The sequence below is a fragment of the Mus caroli genome, unplaced genomic scaffold (genome assembly GCF_978045245.1).
Source record: "Mus caroli unplaced genomic scaffold, Mus_caroli_1 scaffold_4, whole genome shotgun sequence".
NCBI lineage: Eukaryota > Metazoa > Chordata > Mammalia > Rodentia > Muridae > Mus > Mus caroli.
In genome coordinates, this window is record NW_028227259.1 from 14,314,698 (window position 1) to 14,330,434 (window position 15,737).

The following is a 15,737-nucleotide window of genomic DNA, read 5'->3' on the forward strand; positions in this document are numbered from 1 at the left end:
CTTCTAGAAACAGCCATAATAAATATTTTGATAATCGAGATGTTATCCTGAAGTGAAATCCATAATTAATACTTATTTCTTTACATCTGAGAGAAGTTCTTCTATACCTCAGGCTGAGTTAAGAAGGCACTAAGGCAGACAACAATGACCTTCTGGTCCTCAGGTCCCTCCCATACATCCAAATGTTGTGACCATTTATACTGCATTTATGTTGTTCTACAAGTTGAACCCAGACCATCATACATGCTGGGGAAGCCTTTTACCACATCACCATCTTGTAATGCATAATATATAAATGTATAAAATCCAACTCAAAGGAAACAAAGTAGTGCATTTCCAGCAGGAGTGATAAATTAATAATAGTAAAAATAAGTGTGTGGGGTAATACTACACCAAAACCTGAATATTATATTCCATATTGTCTGCACTTATTCAATGGTTTTAAAGAGGAAGCTTAGAAAATATTTGGTAAATGCATGTATAGAACCAGGAGATCTAATATTGTTTTAAAATTTCCAAATGATCATTGTTAATCACTGCTTTTCTGTAGTTGGTTCCAATAGATTGCAGAGAGTATGATAAAGATTCAGAGCTGGGCCAGAATATACAATTGCCTACTACTATTATTTTGCTAAATGGACATGACATTAGACTGGCTCCTCGAGATTTATCATTATAACTATAGATTAATGGGCCTCTCAACCCTCTTCAAAAAAAAAAAGTTTAGTTATGGTAGATGGTGATTAATACAAAGACCCACAACAGGCCAAGACACAGAGAGTAGGAGACTGAAAAATGATTAGCCCTTGGTGGGACAAATACTTCTTATCCCCATCTCCCAACGTTCAGAAATCATTGCTGAAGAGAGGGCATAGAACATATAATAGTCAGAGTTGGTGGCTAACTACAGGGAGCCAGTATCTTCTGGACATGGTAGAGCAGCTACACATATGTACTCACAGTTGTTGTGACAGTATGAACAGAGCCTGTGTGATTCAAGCCAGACCAAATTTCCACACAGAAAGGGACATGGGCATGAAATTTCACACACATTCAGAGAGCTATTGGCAGTATAAGGAGCATCAGTTTTCTCTAAGAGCTGTAGCCCTGTTAAGTCGATCATGCCCCAGTGGAAGGGCACTCATCCAAGAATATTTGTGCAGCACAAATTGGTCTTGATGGTGTTAAAAAGAGGATACAAAATTGGATGAACGGGGAAGGGGATCTGAGAAGAGATGTAAGAGGAGCAGATACAATCAAAACATTGGCATTATCCAAGACTGTCAAGTAATAGCATTTTTAAATACAATTTTATTTTCAGATATTTCTAAAGTTGCTGAAGTTTGATCACATATAAACTTGTCATTGACTACCAAGCAATCTCCCTTTCAGAGGAGCTTAGAGAAGATGTAGTTCCTCCTACTTCACAATTCTTTCCAGATACTGCTACACTGGCTATTTAATAAATATTGCTAAACAGGATGGGAAAGACTCACGGCAGAGATTTCTGTCTATTTTGTTTGTTGCAGTAATATCACAACTTGAAGATGTTCTGAAATGTAATGTGCTTAAACAAATATATATATATATGTGAATATGTGTAACAATGGGCATGGGAAAATTCTGCTCTCTTTTTACTGGATGGCAAGAAACTTTCAATGTTTCTTTTTATTCCTTCTTATTGCTGTTTTGAGAGATGTCTCACTCTGTAGCCCAGGCTGGCCATAACTCACATTCTTCTATTTTTCTTCAAATTTGAATCAAGATGACAATGTTCATTTCTCCTATTTTACGCTAAACCAATTAATTTTCAATAAATAAGATGAGTAAAAAAGACGATACACCTGTCTTTCAAGATACAAACAAAATTGCAATTATTTTCCTGTTACAATGCACTATCCTCCCACCCTGGGCTTGAGACAGCAAAAGATCTGATAGGCAACTGACCAGTCTGAGTTCAGGAAGAAGAAACAATGAATATGGACATATAGTCATAATTTAAGTCAATTGATACCCAGGGAAACGAAAATTTATAAAATGTGAAAGACATATTTTTGAAACCCTTAATTATTATAAATTAGTATTAAGTGGCATGAGAAACAGGATGGCCTGAAATGTACTAGAGATAAATGAGACACAGGAAATTGAGAGTCAAATGAGGTGAGATCTTGAATAGGAAGCCCTTGTTATTCTTCTTCTTCGGATATTATAAAAAAACATGATTATGCTTAACAATTTGCTTGGTAGATTTTTACACATTGGTGTATCATTAAAAGTACTTAGTATTTCTACATGTTAAAAATTACTTAAGGGCTGGCGAGATGGCTCAGCAGGTAAGAGCACTGACTGCTCTTCCGAAGGTCCTGAGTTCAAAATCCCACAACCATATGGTGGCTCACAACCACCCATAATGACATCTGCCGCCCTCTTCTGGCCCATCTGAAGACAACTATAGTGTACTTATGTATAATAATAAATGAATCTTAAAAAAAATTATTTAATAATTGACAGGAGAGGGGATCATGAAGTCCTACCCCTTGTTGAGAAGTCAACTGTTGGTTGTTGGAGGAGGGAGAGTTATACTTTTTCAGAGATGTTGTCCTTGAAAACTACTCATGTTCTAGTAGCTGGTCCTACCTACATGAACACACAGGCAGCACTATTTGTTCTCAGTCAGTTTAACGCAGAAAAAACGTATGTGACATTGGGAGAGAAGTCGTAGAGGGGTAGGGAAGAAATTGTAGGGAAGAGAATGTGTGTGTGATATTGATCAAAATATACCCTCAAATAATACATAATCCCATGGGAATTTATATAGGTTAAGCATATTGTTATTTAATTGCTAAGTTTATAAAAACTTGCAAAGACTGACATTGTTATCTATCCAATATATGATGCTCTAGTACCACATGGAAACACTGTAACTTCATGGTACAGGAGAAAAAAAATGAGAATGAAAGCTAATATTTTCATATGAAAGTTCACTTCTTGTACAGAGTGCTAAAAAGAAGTTTTTTACTTTCTTGTGAGTGGTCACTTTAGTGAGAAAAGTCTACAGTGATTATTGAGAACTAATAGTTGCAAATTGATATCATTAACAAAAGCTTTCTTGACAGTCATCAATCATTTAATGATGCCTGTCATTCACATTTTGTTTCTTCAGAACTTGCTTCATTAACAGTGTTATGCCTCTGGCGACTAGTCTGTGGTCTAAACTAGAAAGTACATTTAACACAAAAACTGGACTTTTCTACTTGCTTTGAGCAAAATAAAAATAATAACAACTATTGTTATGTTACACCAAAACTTAGAGTAAATAATGATAACTGGCAGATATAAAACAATAAAAAATACATTCCTAAAGATTTGCTCTATATGAAGCCTTTTAAATATTCTTATAAATTAATAGTTGGGGAGAATTCAAACGTGAACCCAGTAGTCATTTACTTAAGTAATACCATTAACAAGAAGAACACATTAAAATAACTAAAATTAATAAAGTACAATAGATTTACCTATATTGAAAGATGTTTGAGTCAATGCATTGTAGAAATGTCCGTTTTCTGTTTCTTACCTGAAAACAGTAACCTATAGAACTAGAAAGCATGCAGTTCTAAAACCGATCTGTTCAACTAGGAAAAGCTGATTCTGCTGCCACAGTCTTCTAAAGAACAATAAGACGGGCTTTTATTTCACTCTCTTATATTTTTAAGAAAGACATACATGCCTATGACCTTTATCAGGTATCTTGCTTATCTTTTTTAACGTTTTACAATTTGTAATATTTAATTTAAATTGGTACTATCTACCAATTTATTAATGGCATTTTGAGTATACTTGATCACAAGGAAAAATGTGGATAATGAATTCACAAGAATATAAAGCTACATAATCATATCTATGTTATTTATCTTGACACATTTAAACAAATTTAAGATCCCAATCAAAATTTTGTATTTCTTATGTTATCTTCTCAAACAAATGTTTTGTAGTTTCTTGATATTCAATTATATATTAAACATGTATTTCAATAAAATAAAATAATTATGTTGATGGTTTGATCTGTTATAGCTGAGGATTTCTCTCATCATATTTCATACCTTCAACCTTCTCTCACCTAGCCCAATGGAAAAATGATAAAATATGGTTTTAGAATATGTGTAGATCAAATGTAGTAAAATTTTCAAGTAATTCCTGGGTTGTTTAGTATTGGATTTAGGCGATATTGCTAAGTTATCTAACAGCATCTCTGGCAATCCTTTCCCTTTCTCTTGGTCATTCTATCTCCTCCCCAACCCCTGATGAGAAAGATCTTGGCATCATATTTACATCTTAGTCTGTCTAATGTCCCTACTCTGTCTCCACTATGTACTCTGTGTCCCAAGATTCTTTCTTTTGTTTATTTGCCTGCTGTAATTCCTCGGCTCCAGATTTCTGGTGCTAAGTAGAAAACAATTTGTTGGAGTCCAAGGTAAAGAAATTTATATTTTCCAAACTTGTTTTCATGGTTAATGTTTGCAGCAGTTCTCAACCTGTAGCGATGGGTCACTTAAGACCATCAGAAAACCCAGACACTTGCATCACAGTTCATAGCAGTAGCAAGATTACAGTTATGAAGTATAAGTGACAATAATGTTATGGTTGGAGGATCATCACAACATTGGATACTGTATTAAAGGGTTGCAGCATTAGGAAGGTTGAGAACTACTGCAGACATAAGTAATATTTAATGAGTCTCTGTTTGTTAAGACTGGGATTTCTTTCATCGCAGATTAATATTCTCATCTTATTATTTAGTCCTGGAATTAGTCAGTATCATAATATAGAAACATTGAAAACAAGTTTTGGTGGTTTTGTATTTAAGTCCAGTGGCTGTTGCTAGTCATATGCAATTAAATGAATGAAACTTCTCAAGGTTGACAAAAGCAAATGTCAATGACTTCTTGGAGACCCATAGATATGACTAGAAAACAACAAAAGTAACCACTGATGGGAAATGGTGTGGTCTCCTTCAAGAAGGAAAGTACATTAATAAAAGCATCATATGATCAGAACTACATAGTCACTATCTGTGATTCTGAATAATAGAGATTTCTGGCAGTACATTTAAATGCTTACAATATTTGAAAATACACATATAATCATTCTAAAATAAGGAAATTCTCAAAAGGCATTTTTATTTTCACACACAGACTGCCCCCACCCTGCAGAACAGGCCCAGAATTGTGAAAGCTGAAAAATTTGAATGATTTGAATATCGACTTTCTCAGACTTTTGGGGGCAGGGATATTTACTCTGTACATATGTTTGGAATGTCAATTTTCTTATAATTTCAAACTGCCAAGGGTTTTATTTTTAAATCTGGCTTTTTATTTTTTGTACAAACACATCAAATTGAAGAATGTAAAATTTGTGTTTATTAACCATTTACATACAAAATTAAGACAACCCAAACCCACAAATGACCATTTGATTTTTCTTGTTTTCTGTTTTACTTTGCCTAAGGGCCTGTCCTTTTCAGAAATAGAACACACTTAATCCATTCTGGTAAAACTAATTTGTCCACTCTGAGTCAGAAAATAAATGAGACATTGGTTATCTACTAACACTTGTAACTAACAATTCTATTCTCTCCCAGGCTCCAACCTCTCCCAACCAGCCACCCACTACCACTTCTCTAAGAGAGCAACTCCCACAGAGTGATAGCTTGGTAGGGAACACAACATCCAACGCCCTATTATCAGGTGCCACGGTGAGCTTTATTGACAGGGGAATCTCCAGCATCCATCTGCAGAAGCAGGTTCAGGCTTTAGTCTTACAATTGGGCCAATCAACAAACATGCACCTTCATCTTTTATCTCTTACTTCTATATCTTCGTACCTCACCTTTTCAACTAGTCCAAATCACCTTGCTTTATTGCTCAGGAGGGGAAATATGTCTACTTATTTTATACTATCTACTTCAGAGACTAAAATGAACACTTCAGATCTTAGTGCCAAATAAATAAATAAATAAATAAATAAATAAATAAATAAATAAATAAAAAAAATTAGGGAAGCTGAAAATTGCACTTAAAATCAGTAATAGTTGTCAAGTAAGTAAACAGACAAGATTTTTAATAAGATTGGTGTTTGTTTGAGTTTGTGTATGATCTTCTAAATGTATAGTAAAGAACCAGGTGGGATATTTTACTCCAGCATGGGCCATAGTGAGTCTCAGGCCAGCCTGGATTATATTGCCCTTGTGCAGGACCTTGCCTCAACAACAACAACAAAAAACTTTATTAAAAAAAGTAAAAATAAAAGTAACCAACACTGCTTCGTAACCTTTCTTTCCTGGATGTTATAAATACTAGACCTTGTGTTGAGCCAAGGAATCTGGAAGAATAGCATAAACAAACAAAATGCTTTCCAGAGCGCCTCATTCCAAATCAAACTATGTGCACTTCTGATTTTATATATGTGTGTGTGTATACATATGTAATATATATATATATATGTACATATATATATATATGTACATATATATATATATATATATATATATATGCACATATAATTGACATCCAGGAGATTTGGTGAAATTGGTCTAATTCTTCCCTTTAGTTTTCTTGAATGCAATTAAACTTCAGAGGGAGAGAAAAAGTTCCATTGGCTTATTCCATAATTCTTTATTGACCCATATATTAAGCTAATTCAAGCATAAATCTTCTGAGAAGCTTATAGAATATTTGAAAAGCTCTTTAGGGAAAATTTTGCCCCCCTTGATTGAAATACCTACAGAGGCACACATAGCTTCCTCTAGGTACCTGCCTCCTTCCTGTGTCTCTGCTTTGTACAGTGACAAGTTTTCTTCCATTACAGCTGAAGAGCTCAAATCACCATCCTTAGAAAGGAGTATCAGGTAGGTTGAGAATATCAAATTTGTTCTTGGCTGCCAGTTCTAGCTACTTGTAATGATTTAAAAGATGTTTGGTAATTTAAAAAATAAGCAGATCATAATTGTTTCAATCTAAAATAAGATAGCTTGATTTCAAAGAATCCGTTAGTTTAGAAGGCAAGACTTCAGAGCCATTAATGCAGGCTACAGGAACAATTCAGGCTTGGAGCTCTGTGCTCTGCATCCCAATCTCTGACCCTCTAATTATACCACAGGACAGGATCAAACATACAAATAACTTAGTCATCCAGTTATTCTGATGAGGAATGGATGACACTACACTTTGCACAATGTCACAAACTATTTAAATAGACTGTTGTTTTCAGAGTGCAAATGGGGTTACATTAACTACCGTGAGAACACTGAAATGATAGAATTTTAGTTAAACACATAAAAATATTGTCATTACTTTTGCAGCAAGTGAGGTGAGAAGAGGGATTTGCTAGTTTGTTGGATATTCATATTCCTGCTCAGTTTACTCTCCAGATCAAATGAATTACATTGAGTTTTACATAAATTTAATTCTATAGTATGTTTATAATAAAGACTGGGCAAAATTATTGTTAACTTATTATAACTTATAGGAACCATGCAAGAATATATTTTTATTTTAGAAAATAGAGTTTTGCCATTAACTAGGGTAAAATAAATATGAAAAATGCTGATATTTTGTTTTTCTTCTGATTGGAAGTCAATAGAGTGACTTCTAATCTAGTTACATAGTACTTTAAATAGAAAATATGTATTAAAGCATTACTCAAGATAGGACTAAATTTATTTTCATACAAACTTTTAAAGCAAGTCTATGATTAAACTCTTACAAATAAGTCTATAGCAGTAACTAACTACAGTATTAAAATATGGTTTGAAATGACTCAGGAATTGATTACTGTGACATTTAAAGTCAATGCTGCATCTCAAGTCATACATGGGATCAACACTCAACTGATTTGATAGAATGAAAGATAAGAAATAGAATTGTTTTCTTTTCCTTCATCTCTTTTTGGGAAATGGCATCTCATTATGTAGCCCTGGGTGGTCTGAAACTCAAAAGATCTCCCTATCTCCGAGTGTTGGGATTAAAAAGTCTGTGACACTATGCCTGGACAAGTAGTATTTGAAACTGTGTTCAAAATATTCTAGAAAGGAGAAAGAACAGCACGCTCTGGTGCCAGTCTTTAAGCTGGACTGGGGAACACACACTAGTTTAACAGAGGTTAAACTAGCTGCCTCCTCAGCCAAATGGGAATGTGAAGAAATTCCCAGTACAGTGTCCCTCTGTCACCTCAAGCGACCATTACCCTCATATACCTGGTATGTGTGAGCAGAACACATTAGATATTTTGAATTTTCTGAGAATAAACAAAAACCCTATAGGAGGATGAAAGATTTTAATTTATAGCAAATATGTAAAACTGAGTATTTCAGAGCTGGAAATTATTTAAGAAGATGCTACATTTAGGTTAATTATTTTGTTGAGATATAATTTTGAATTAAACTGGAAAAATACTTAAAGCATGCCTAGTTTGCTTCTTGTCATAGGAAGTGAGTCTTTATTGCATGAAAACTCTGGATGTGGGGGTCAAGTTAGCAGCAGATATCAGCTTCATCCTTTCTTACTATAGATGTGAGATTCAAAGCAGAGACTCTTGTTATTTACCTTCCTTTATGCAAGAATCTTAGAAAATTGTCAACTAGATCAGGGAAGGGAGTTTAGGAATAGGAAAATCATTGCCTACCAGCCCAACCCCGTTAATTTATGCTTTCATGTGAACTCTGAGTTTATTTGGATGTGTTTTTCCTTCTGGCTTAGAGTGTTTCCAGTCTGGAACTTTGCTATGCTCCCAAACGTCTGTGTTATCATAGCTCTAACTAGGATGTATTGGTGACCATTTCCTACTGAAACGGATTAAGGGAGAAAAATAAAAACAAAACCAACACACTCATTTTATGCTCCATCATACAACAATGGCTCAGAACCCAGTTGTTTATGAATGAAGTAAAGATACTTTATTTATTACACAGGCACTTGGATATTCACATGCCCAACACAGCTGATACACTTAACAGCTACGGAAACACGCACAGAAGATGTCTGCTTGAGGCTCAGGAGAGAATTTCCTCTGTGCCAAGGTGAATGAGTGCATTAACAGTTTTTCCTTTGCTGTCCTCTAAGCATTTCCAAATGTTACACGTCAAATAATAGTCAACAAAAACTGATCTACATTTCAATGGGTATGCTAACTTGAATTGTGAGCAATGGAAACTTTTATCACAATGCAACATATTTTATAGTCATGCTTAAACAGATTAGGTTAGTAGCATGCATTCCATTCTGCAATATGAATACTGTTAAACTATTTTTCCAACAAATGTCAAAAGACGCCCATTGCATAGAAAAATACAAATCACTGTAGTCAATATAATATGGGACTGATCTTGGGACTTACACGGTGATGATGAAATCCTAAAATGCCATGCCCACAAAAGCACATTAAAAAGGGGATAAACATATTTCATTAGACAATCTCTAAGAATTAGGGATGAGAGCTTTAAATTTGGGGGCACGTTCTTGCTGTGTGCTTTGAACAGGGCCTTTCTGCTCACCTCCTTCTGGTTTGACTGGTCCATCGGACATCACCTTCCTGAGGGCTAGCTGGCTTTGGTCTTGGTTGCCATTGGCTGGTGGAGGCAGATTATCAGACTGAGTTCTTTGAATGGGGAGGACGCCTGCTATGCTGTGTCTGTGCTGCTTCCTGGCATGATTACACTGACCGCTTTTATGTGCTGCTGTGGCAGTGTGGGTGAAATGGAAACCCAGAGTGTATCCTCAGATGGAACCAGCTTAAATGTTATTCATGCAAACAGAAGTGTGCTTTTGTTCTCTTTAAACTGTGTTGTCAGATGCCAAAATGATACCACATGCACAGCACTGAAGGGGATTAAAACTGGCTGTTTCCTGGGAATGAGGACTAGAGGGATGAAGAAAATGACACACTAGCTCCATGACCTGGCTGACGCCTCTTGGAATTGACAATGTGCCTGTAGCCAGGTTTTTATAGAATTATATCGGAAAATTTCATGAATAAAAACTCGTCGATTAAGACAAGTCAATGGCTAGACTTTAATTGACTAAAACTACTAGATATGGCACTTCTTGACGCTGAAAACATTTCACTGATAAAAAAAACAATAATAATTTGTAAACTTCTATACAAAGTGCGATCTAACAGAGTGGACCAGACAATGGTCCTCACTGAGATTACATTGCCTTAAAACGTCAGCGAATATGCATAGGAAAAATACGTAGTTTTGAGAATACGAATCTCTGCACATGTTCTTCAGGAGAAACCCATGGAAAGCTCCTTTCTGCACGTGTCTTCTTTTTTAAACATTGCCTCAGATGGCTCTTCACCCTAGGTGCTAGATGTGACTGCTGGTCTCACCAAGCATCTGCTCAAATGTTGAGTGTTTCCAAGTCCAAGTATCTCATTGCTAACCTGATCTAAATGTGTGTGTGTGTGTGTGTGTGTGTGTGTCCATGGTTGCTTTACTGGGGATAATGCTAGAAAACTGGCAGTCCCTTGTGCTTATAATTCCTGTGTTCTAAAGGAGAGGGAAGTGCACACAAAAGACACACAACACTGCTTTGCCTGCAAACTTCACAGACACGGCTACCAAATACTATGAGCCAGGTTGGATGGATGGTGGAAACAAAGGAGAAACAGCCAGTTTTATTGCAGTCTATGTAAATTAAAAAAAAAAAAACAAAAACAAAACCGAGAGGAACTAAAAGAAGAGCATATTTATGTGTTGATACTGTTCTTACACAGACAAAAGGACAGAACAGAGTGAGCAGGGGATGCCAAACAACAGAAAGCAAATGGGGAAAGACAGCGGGAGAGGAAGGCAACAGATGAACATTAAGCTGCCATGCTGAGGAATTTATTTGCGTCTTTTACTTGGTTGAATGCGGAGTTGCTGCACAGCGGCTTCAGCTGCGGCTATGGCCGCCCCTGCATCTTCCAGATGGGTCTGGGCGACACTGGTTTTGCTTTGACTGCGAGATGGTCCGTGAGATCGGAGATGGCCTTCAGATGATGATTTTGAGCTACCAGGACTACTGTGGGATTTCTCAATGGTGGGAACCTGCATATCTGGTTACAAAGGAATAAAAAAGTGAGTTAAAGTTGCTGCCCAGTGCCTTGCTGTGAAAGTCTAGTCTACATGAAACTGGAAACCGTCTTTTACATTAATGCTGTCTTTTTGTGCCATTTGTGCCACTCCACACAATAGAGTAATGGTACTACGCATTTAAAAAGAAAGCCAGGAAAGGAGGTAAAGGGAGGCCAGTCTGGAGAAGAAACTCCTTCCTTCCTTCCTTCCTTCCTTCCTTCCTTCCTTCCTTCCTTCCTTCCTTCCTTCCTTCCTCCCTCCCTCCCTTCCTTTCTTTCTTTTTTCATCTTTCTTCTTTTTTTTGTGGGAGAGTGTACAAGGGGGACCAGGGAGGACTGGAAGTGGGATGCGGTATATTATGTGAAATTCCCAAATAATCAATAACAAATTGTTAAGAAAAGAAAAAAGGAAAATGAGTTCTTAGAAGCCTCAGGTAACAGAAGTCTCAGCCCCATCTTCCTTAGCAGCTCTGCTTATTCTAGTAGGGCTAGTACATCACAGTATGTCTACAGAGCTATGGGGCATGCTTAAGTAAAAACAGAGTGGATTCTGGGTTAGCAGTAGAACTTATTAGAATCTAAATAATGTTATAGCGTCATTGTCTCAGGAAACTGAGACTGTAGATGGCGAGAACTACACCCACACCCACACACATACACAAATAAAGAGAGACGGAGACACAATGACAGTGGGACAGAGAGAGACAGAGAGATCTGCATGTCAGTTATCTTTCAGAATGTTTAGCATGGTGAAGTTTAAATGGCTAAGTCGAATTCTAACCCAATCTATCATACATCCTCAGAAAACATCTTCAGTACTTTTTCTGTGGTCAGACTATTAGAGGTGACCCTGGTTTTTCACCCTCCAGAACGTAACGCAGTCTGCCTGCTTCTGATGCACATGGAAGCACTTTCAGAAGGCAACAGTGCTCACTAACCGCCTTTAATCCTTACAGATATTAGTGTATCCTGTCACCACACGCTTATCTCAGACAGGTTTGCAGACTTATCACTGATGGGGAGGATTAGTTATGCTGTAGAACAGTGATTTAAAAAGCTAAAGGTGGAGCTCATTATAGAAATGTGGTGCATATTGCCAAGCACCATGTGGATGTGTAACACAATTATTAGTTGGGATCCAGCATTTAGGAAAGACTTGAAGAATCTGAGTTGCTGTTTCTTTTGGTAACATGGGGAAAATGTTCTTCAAAGGACAAGTAAAAACAGGATGCAAAGTTTTAGTTATAGACTGACAATATGAGAATTCAGAGATTGAAAAAATTAAAAAGAATATACTTAATAGTAATGATGGCCATATTTCTAGTAAACATAGCAGAAGGAACTTTATATTCTTTTTGAGATAGCTCAGTGACTTCTCTGAAATTCTATTATTATGTGTTTCATGAAATAGAATTGCCTTATGTAGGCCAGTATAATTTTTACAAAGTAAGGAAATGAATCTGGCAAGACTAACACCTAAGTATGTGCTGATATTTGCCTAAAGCCCCTTTCTTCCTAATCAGGAGCACACTTTTCATTATATCACACTACATTTTCCAACAGAACCCAGCTTTAGAGTGTATATTAAACATAGAGACACTCACGTTCGAGAAGCTACTGACTGAACAAATAGAAAAACAATGGTGTTCTACATGAAATATCTCCTACCCTTGGATGGGTCAGGGAAGATACCGTGGCTTCTGCTTTTGATCACAGAGGGCTTTGGGGACTGCTGGCTGTTTTGACTGGAGTGAGACTTGCCATGGTCAATGCTTTCAGTCTGTTCTTTCAGCGGATACCACCGAGGAGTGTTGTCCAGATGAGATGTGCTAGATAAATCAATCAATACCTGGAAAAGGACAATGAAGAGGTAAACCATGTGGACTGGGCTGTCCGGGGTTTATTAGTTTTTCTGTGAGCTCAAACTTAAATAAGGACGGGACCAGATGATTAAACATCAAGAATGGCAACACCAGCTTCCTCAGCTTTGGTCGACGATTTACAGGTTTTTCTACTTTCTATTTGTCTATTTTTCTTCAGCCATGAAACTGAGAATTGTGCTTTGTGAATCCAAGATGCTTAATACATTTGTGATTAAACTGAACTATATACTGGGTTTGACCATACCCTAATTTACTTGAGTAGCATGAAAAAAGATCAGAGTCTTAAGTCAGACTTTTCTTTATGAGACACAAGTTGCTCTGGGTTGTTCTATTAAATAATTTTTACTTCAGAAGATATATATATATGGTTTTAATCAGATGACAGACAAAATAATGAAAAGAATGAGTAATTTGAAATTGCCAGCTTATTCCTTCATTTTAAAACATACTTTAATATTGTACATAGAGATGTGACTGCAAGCTGATGATGAGGAAACTGTATAGTAGTTTATCTGGCATTTTCCATTTCGTAATGGTCCAAAAAATACTGAACTTTTACAGTCATTGGCATCATAAATTCCATAAATGATCTAGGTTCATAGATGCAAAAGAGTAAATTAGGTCTTCACAAAGTTAATACTTTGAAATATGTCAGTAAACCAAACATAAAGCTATATTCTATATCGATTCTGCACAAATCAATGTTAGTGTCAGTGGCTGAAACAGGAGAGTGTAATATGTAATATATATACATATATATTAAGTGTATATCTCATATATTTTAAATATATAAGCACACACATATAATATTTAAGTGACAAGCATTAAAGAAACCACTTAATTTATAACATTATTGATTTATTGATGGAAACACCAGAAGTTCTGTTTACTCTTCCAATTCTATTTTTATTTTTATTTTTTATAAAAAACAACATTTAATTGGGGCTAGTTTACAGGTTCAGAGGTTCAGTCCATTATCATCAAGGTGGGAGCATGGCAGCATCCAGGCTGTCATGGTGCAGGCAGAGCTGAGAGTTCTATGTCTTCATCCAAAGGCTGCTAGTGGAAAACTGACTTCCAGGCAACTGGGATGAGAGTTTTAAGTCCACACCCACAGTCACACACCTACTCTAACCAGGTCACACCTATTCCAACAAGGCCACACCTCCAAATGGTGCCACTCCCTGGTCCAAGATTATACAAACCATTACATTCCACTCCCTGGCCCCCATAGACTTGTTAAAAAACGTGAGTCTATGGGGGCTATACTTAAATATAGCATAATGCAAATGTATTTAGTCCAACTTTCAAAGTCCTCATAGTCTATAGCAGTCTCAACAATGTTAAAAGTTCAAAGTTCAAGGGCTCTTTTGAGATCCATCCAACTAATTAACTGTAATCCCAATTCTATTTTTAGATACATTCTCATTTTTCACAAAAGTATATAATAGTTATTTCTACCTAGTTTTAACTTGGAAAACACTAGAAAGTCTTTAGCATTATATTTAATTTTAAAGAGCAATGTAAAATGTTACATCTTTACATGTACTAACAGGGAGTAATTCAAGGACCTGAAATTGCATTTTAAAAAAATCTAGCACATTTTATTTCTTTTGCAATCTCAGATCTCATTTGGAATCACATCATTACTGTTTATTTTCCTACTAAAACCCTATTTAATCTTTACTAAATTGAAAAGTACATCAAGTGGTAGATTGAAAACCACTTCTAAAGGTTCTGTTCACCTATTCAAAAAGTAACTCATGAAAGAAACTTACCTGTCAAAGACTTTGTTCAGGAATGGCTACTGAGTAAACTCAAGAATTTTACTTTTCATTATGTTTTAACTTGTCACAGATAGCAACAGTACAACAAAACAAAACAAATAAAACAAACAAGCAAATACACCCAGAAATCTAGACTTACCTCTCCAAGGAAGTCGTTGGACGAGAATCTATCATAATCCCAAACTGTCACCTCCAAGGTCTTCTTCATGAGCTGCATTTGGACACAGCTGTCATCAGCCCATTTCAGCATATTCATAGATGATACCTTAAACTCTTTCATTTTATTAGAATACTTGGTATTTTATTTAAGACTGTTAAATATTATGTAAAATTTTAAGGATCAATTTGTAGTTCAATCTAGTGTTGATTATAGGGGACCTCATTATTTTGTGAACAAATTGGTCACACTTACTGTCCTATCTGTAGTCCTCATTTAATAAGAAGCAGTCTACACTCCTTAAATACAGTTATAGATTCCATATTTTTAAAATTAAAAGATATGTACACTAACTTAATTTTGTTTACAATCACTTATTTTTGGACTCAAAGTTTCATGATAATCATCATTAACTATCATCTGTAAACATTAGTTTTCTCCTCTTGATAAGCTTTAATTCATAAAAATGAAGTCCTACATCTTAGCTGGATAGAATAAATACATCTTATTCCTTTTGATGTTCCTCCTGAAAAATAAAAATATAGCCCACTGAAAATATTGTCTCCCAATTTGTAAATCTGACACTTGTTTATTACTCACTAATAAGTGGATATTAGTAAAAAAAAAAAAGTACAGAATACCCAAGATACAGTCCACAGAACTCAAAAATGTCAACAAGCAGATGTGACCAAGTGAGGACATCTCAGTCCCACTTGGGAGGGAGACAAAAGCAATCACAAGTAGGGAGGGAGGGAGAAACTTGGGAGGGAAAGTGGATAGGCTTTTTTTTTATTT

General features: G+C 35.9%; 1 protein-coding gene across 3 annotated transcripts in view; it reads right to left on the reverse strand.

Annotated features, from left to right (window-relative positions):
* The window catches only part of Pclo (piccolo presynaptic cytomatrix protein), a 359,262-nt gene that overhangs the window by 54,708 nt on the left and 288,817 nt on the right, over nucleotides 1-15,737 (reverse strand). For 2 of the 3 annotated variants that reach the window (XM_085836473.1, XM_085836472.1), the window contains exons 18-21: nucleotides 14,925-14,996; nucleotides 12,784-12,964; nucleotides 10,903-11,097; nucleotides 9,548-9,622 (exon numbers count right to left, since the gene is read on the reverse strand). In XM_085836473.1, the coding sequence (XP_085692599.1) occupies nucleotides 9,548-9,622; nucleotides 10,903-11,097; nucleotides 12,784-12,964; nucleotides 14,925-14,996 (523 nt within the window). The remainder of the gene's footprint in view (nucleotides 1-9,547; nucleotides 9,623-10,902; nucleotides 11,098-12,783; nucleotides 12,965-14,924; nucleotides 14,997-15,737) is intronic. The other variant, XM_029477261.2, reaches the window with a different exon arrangement.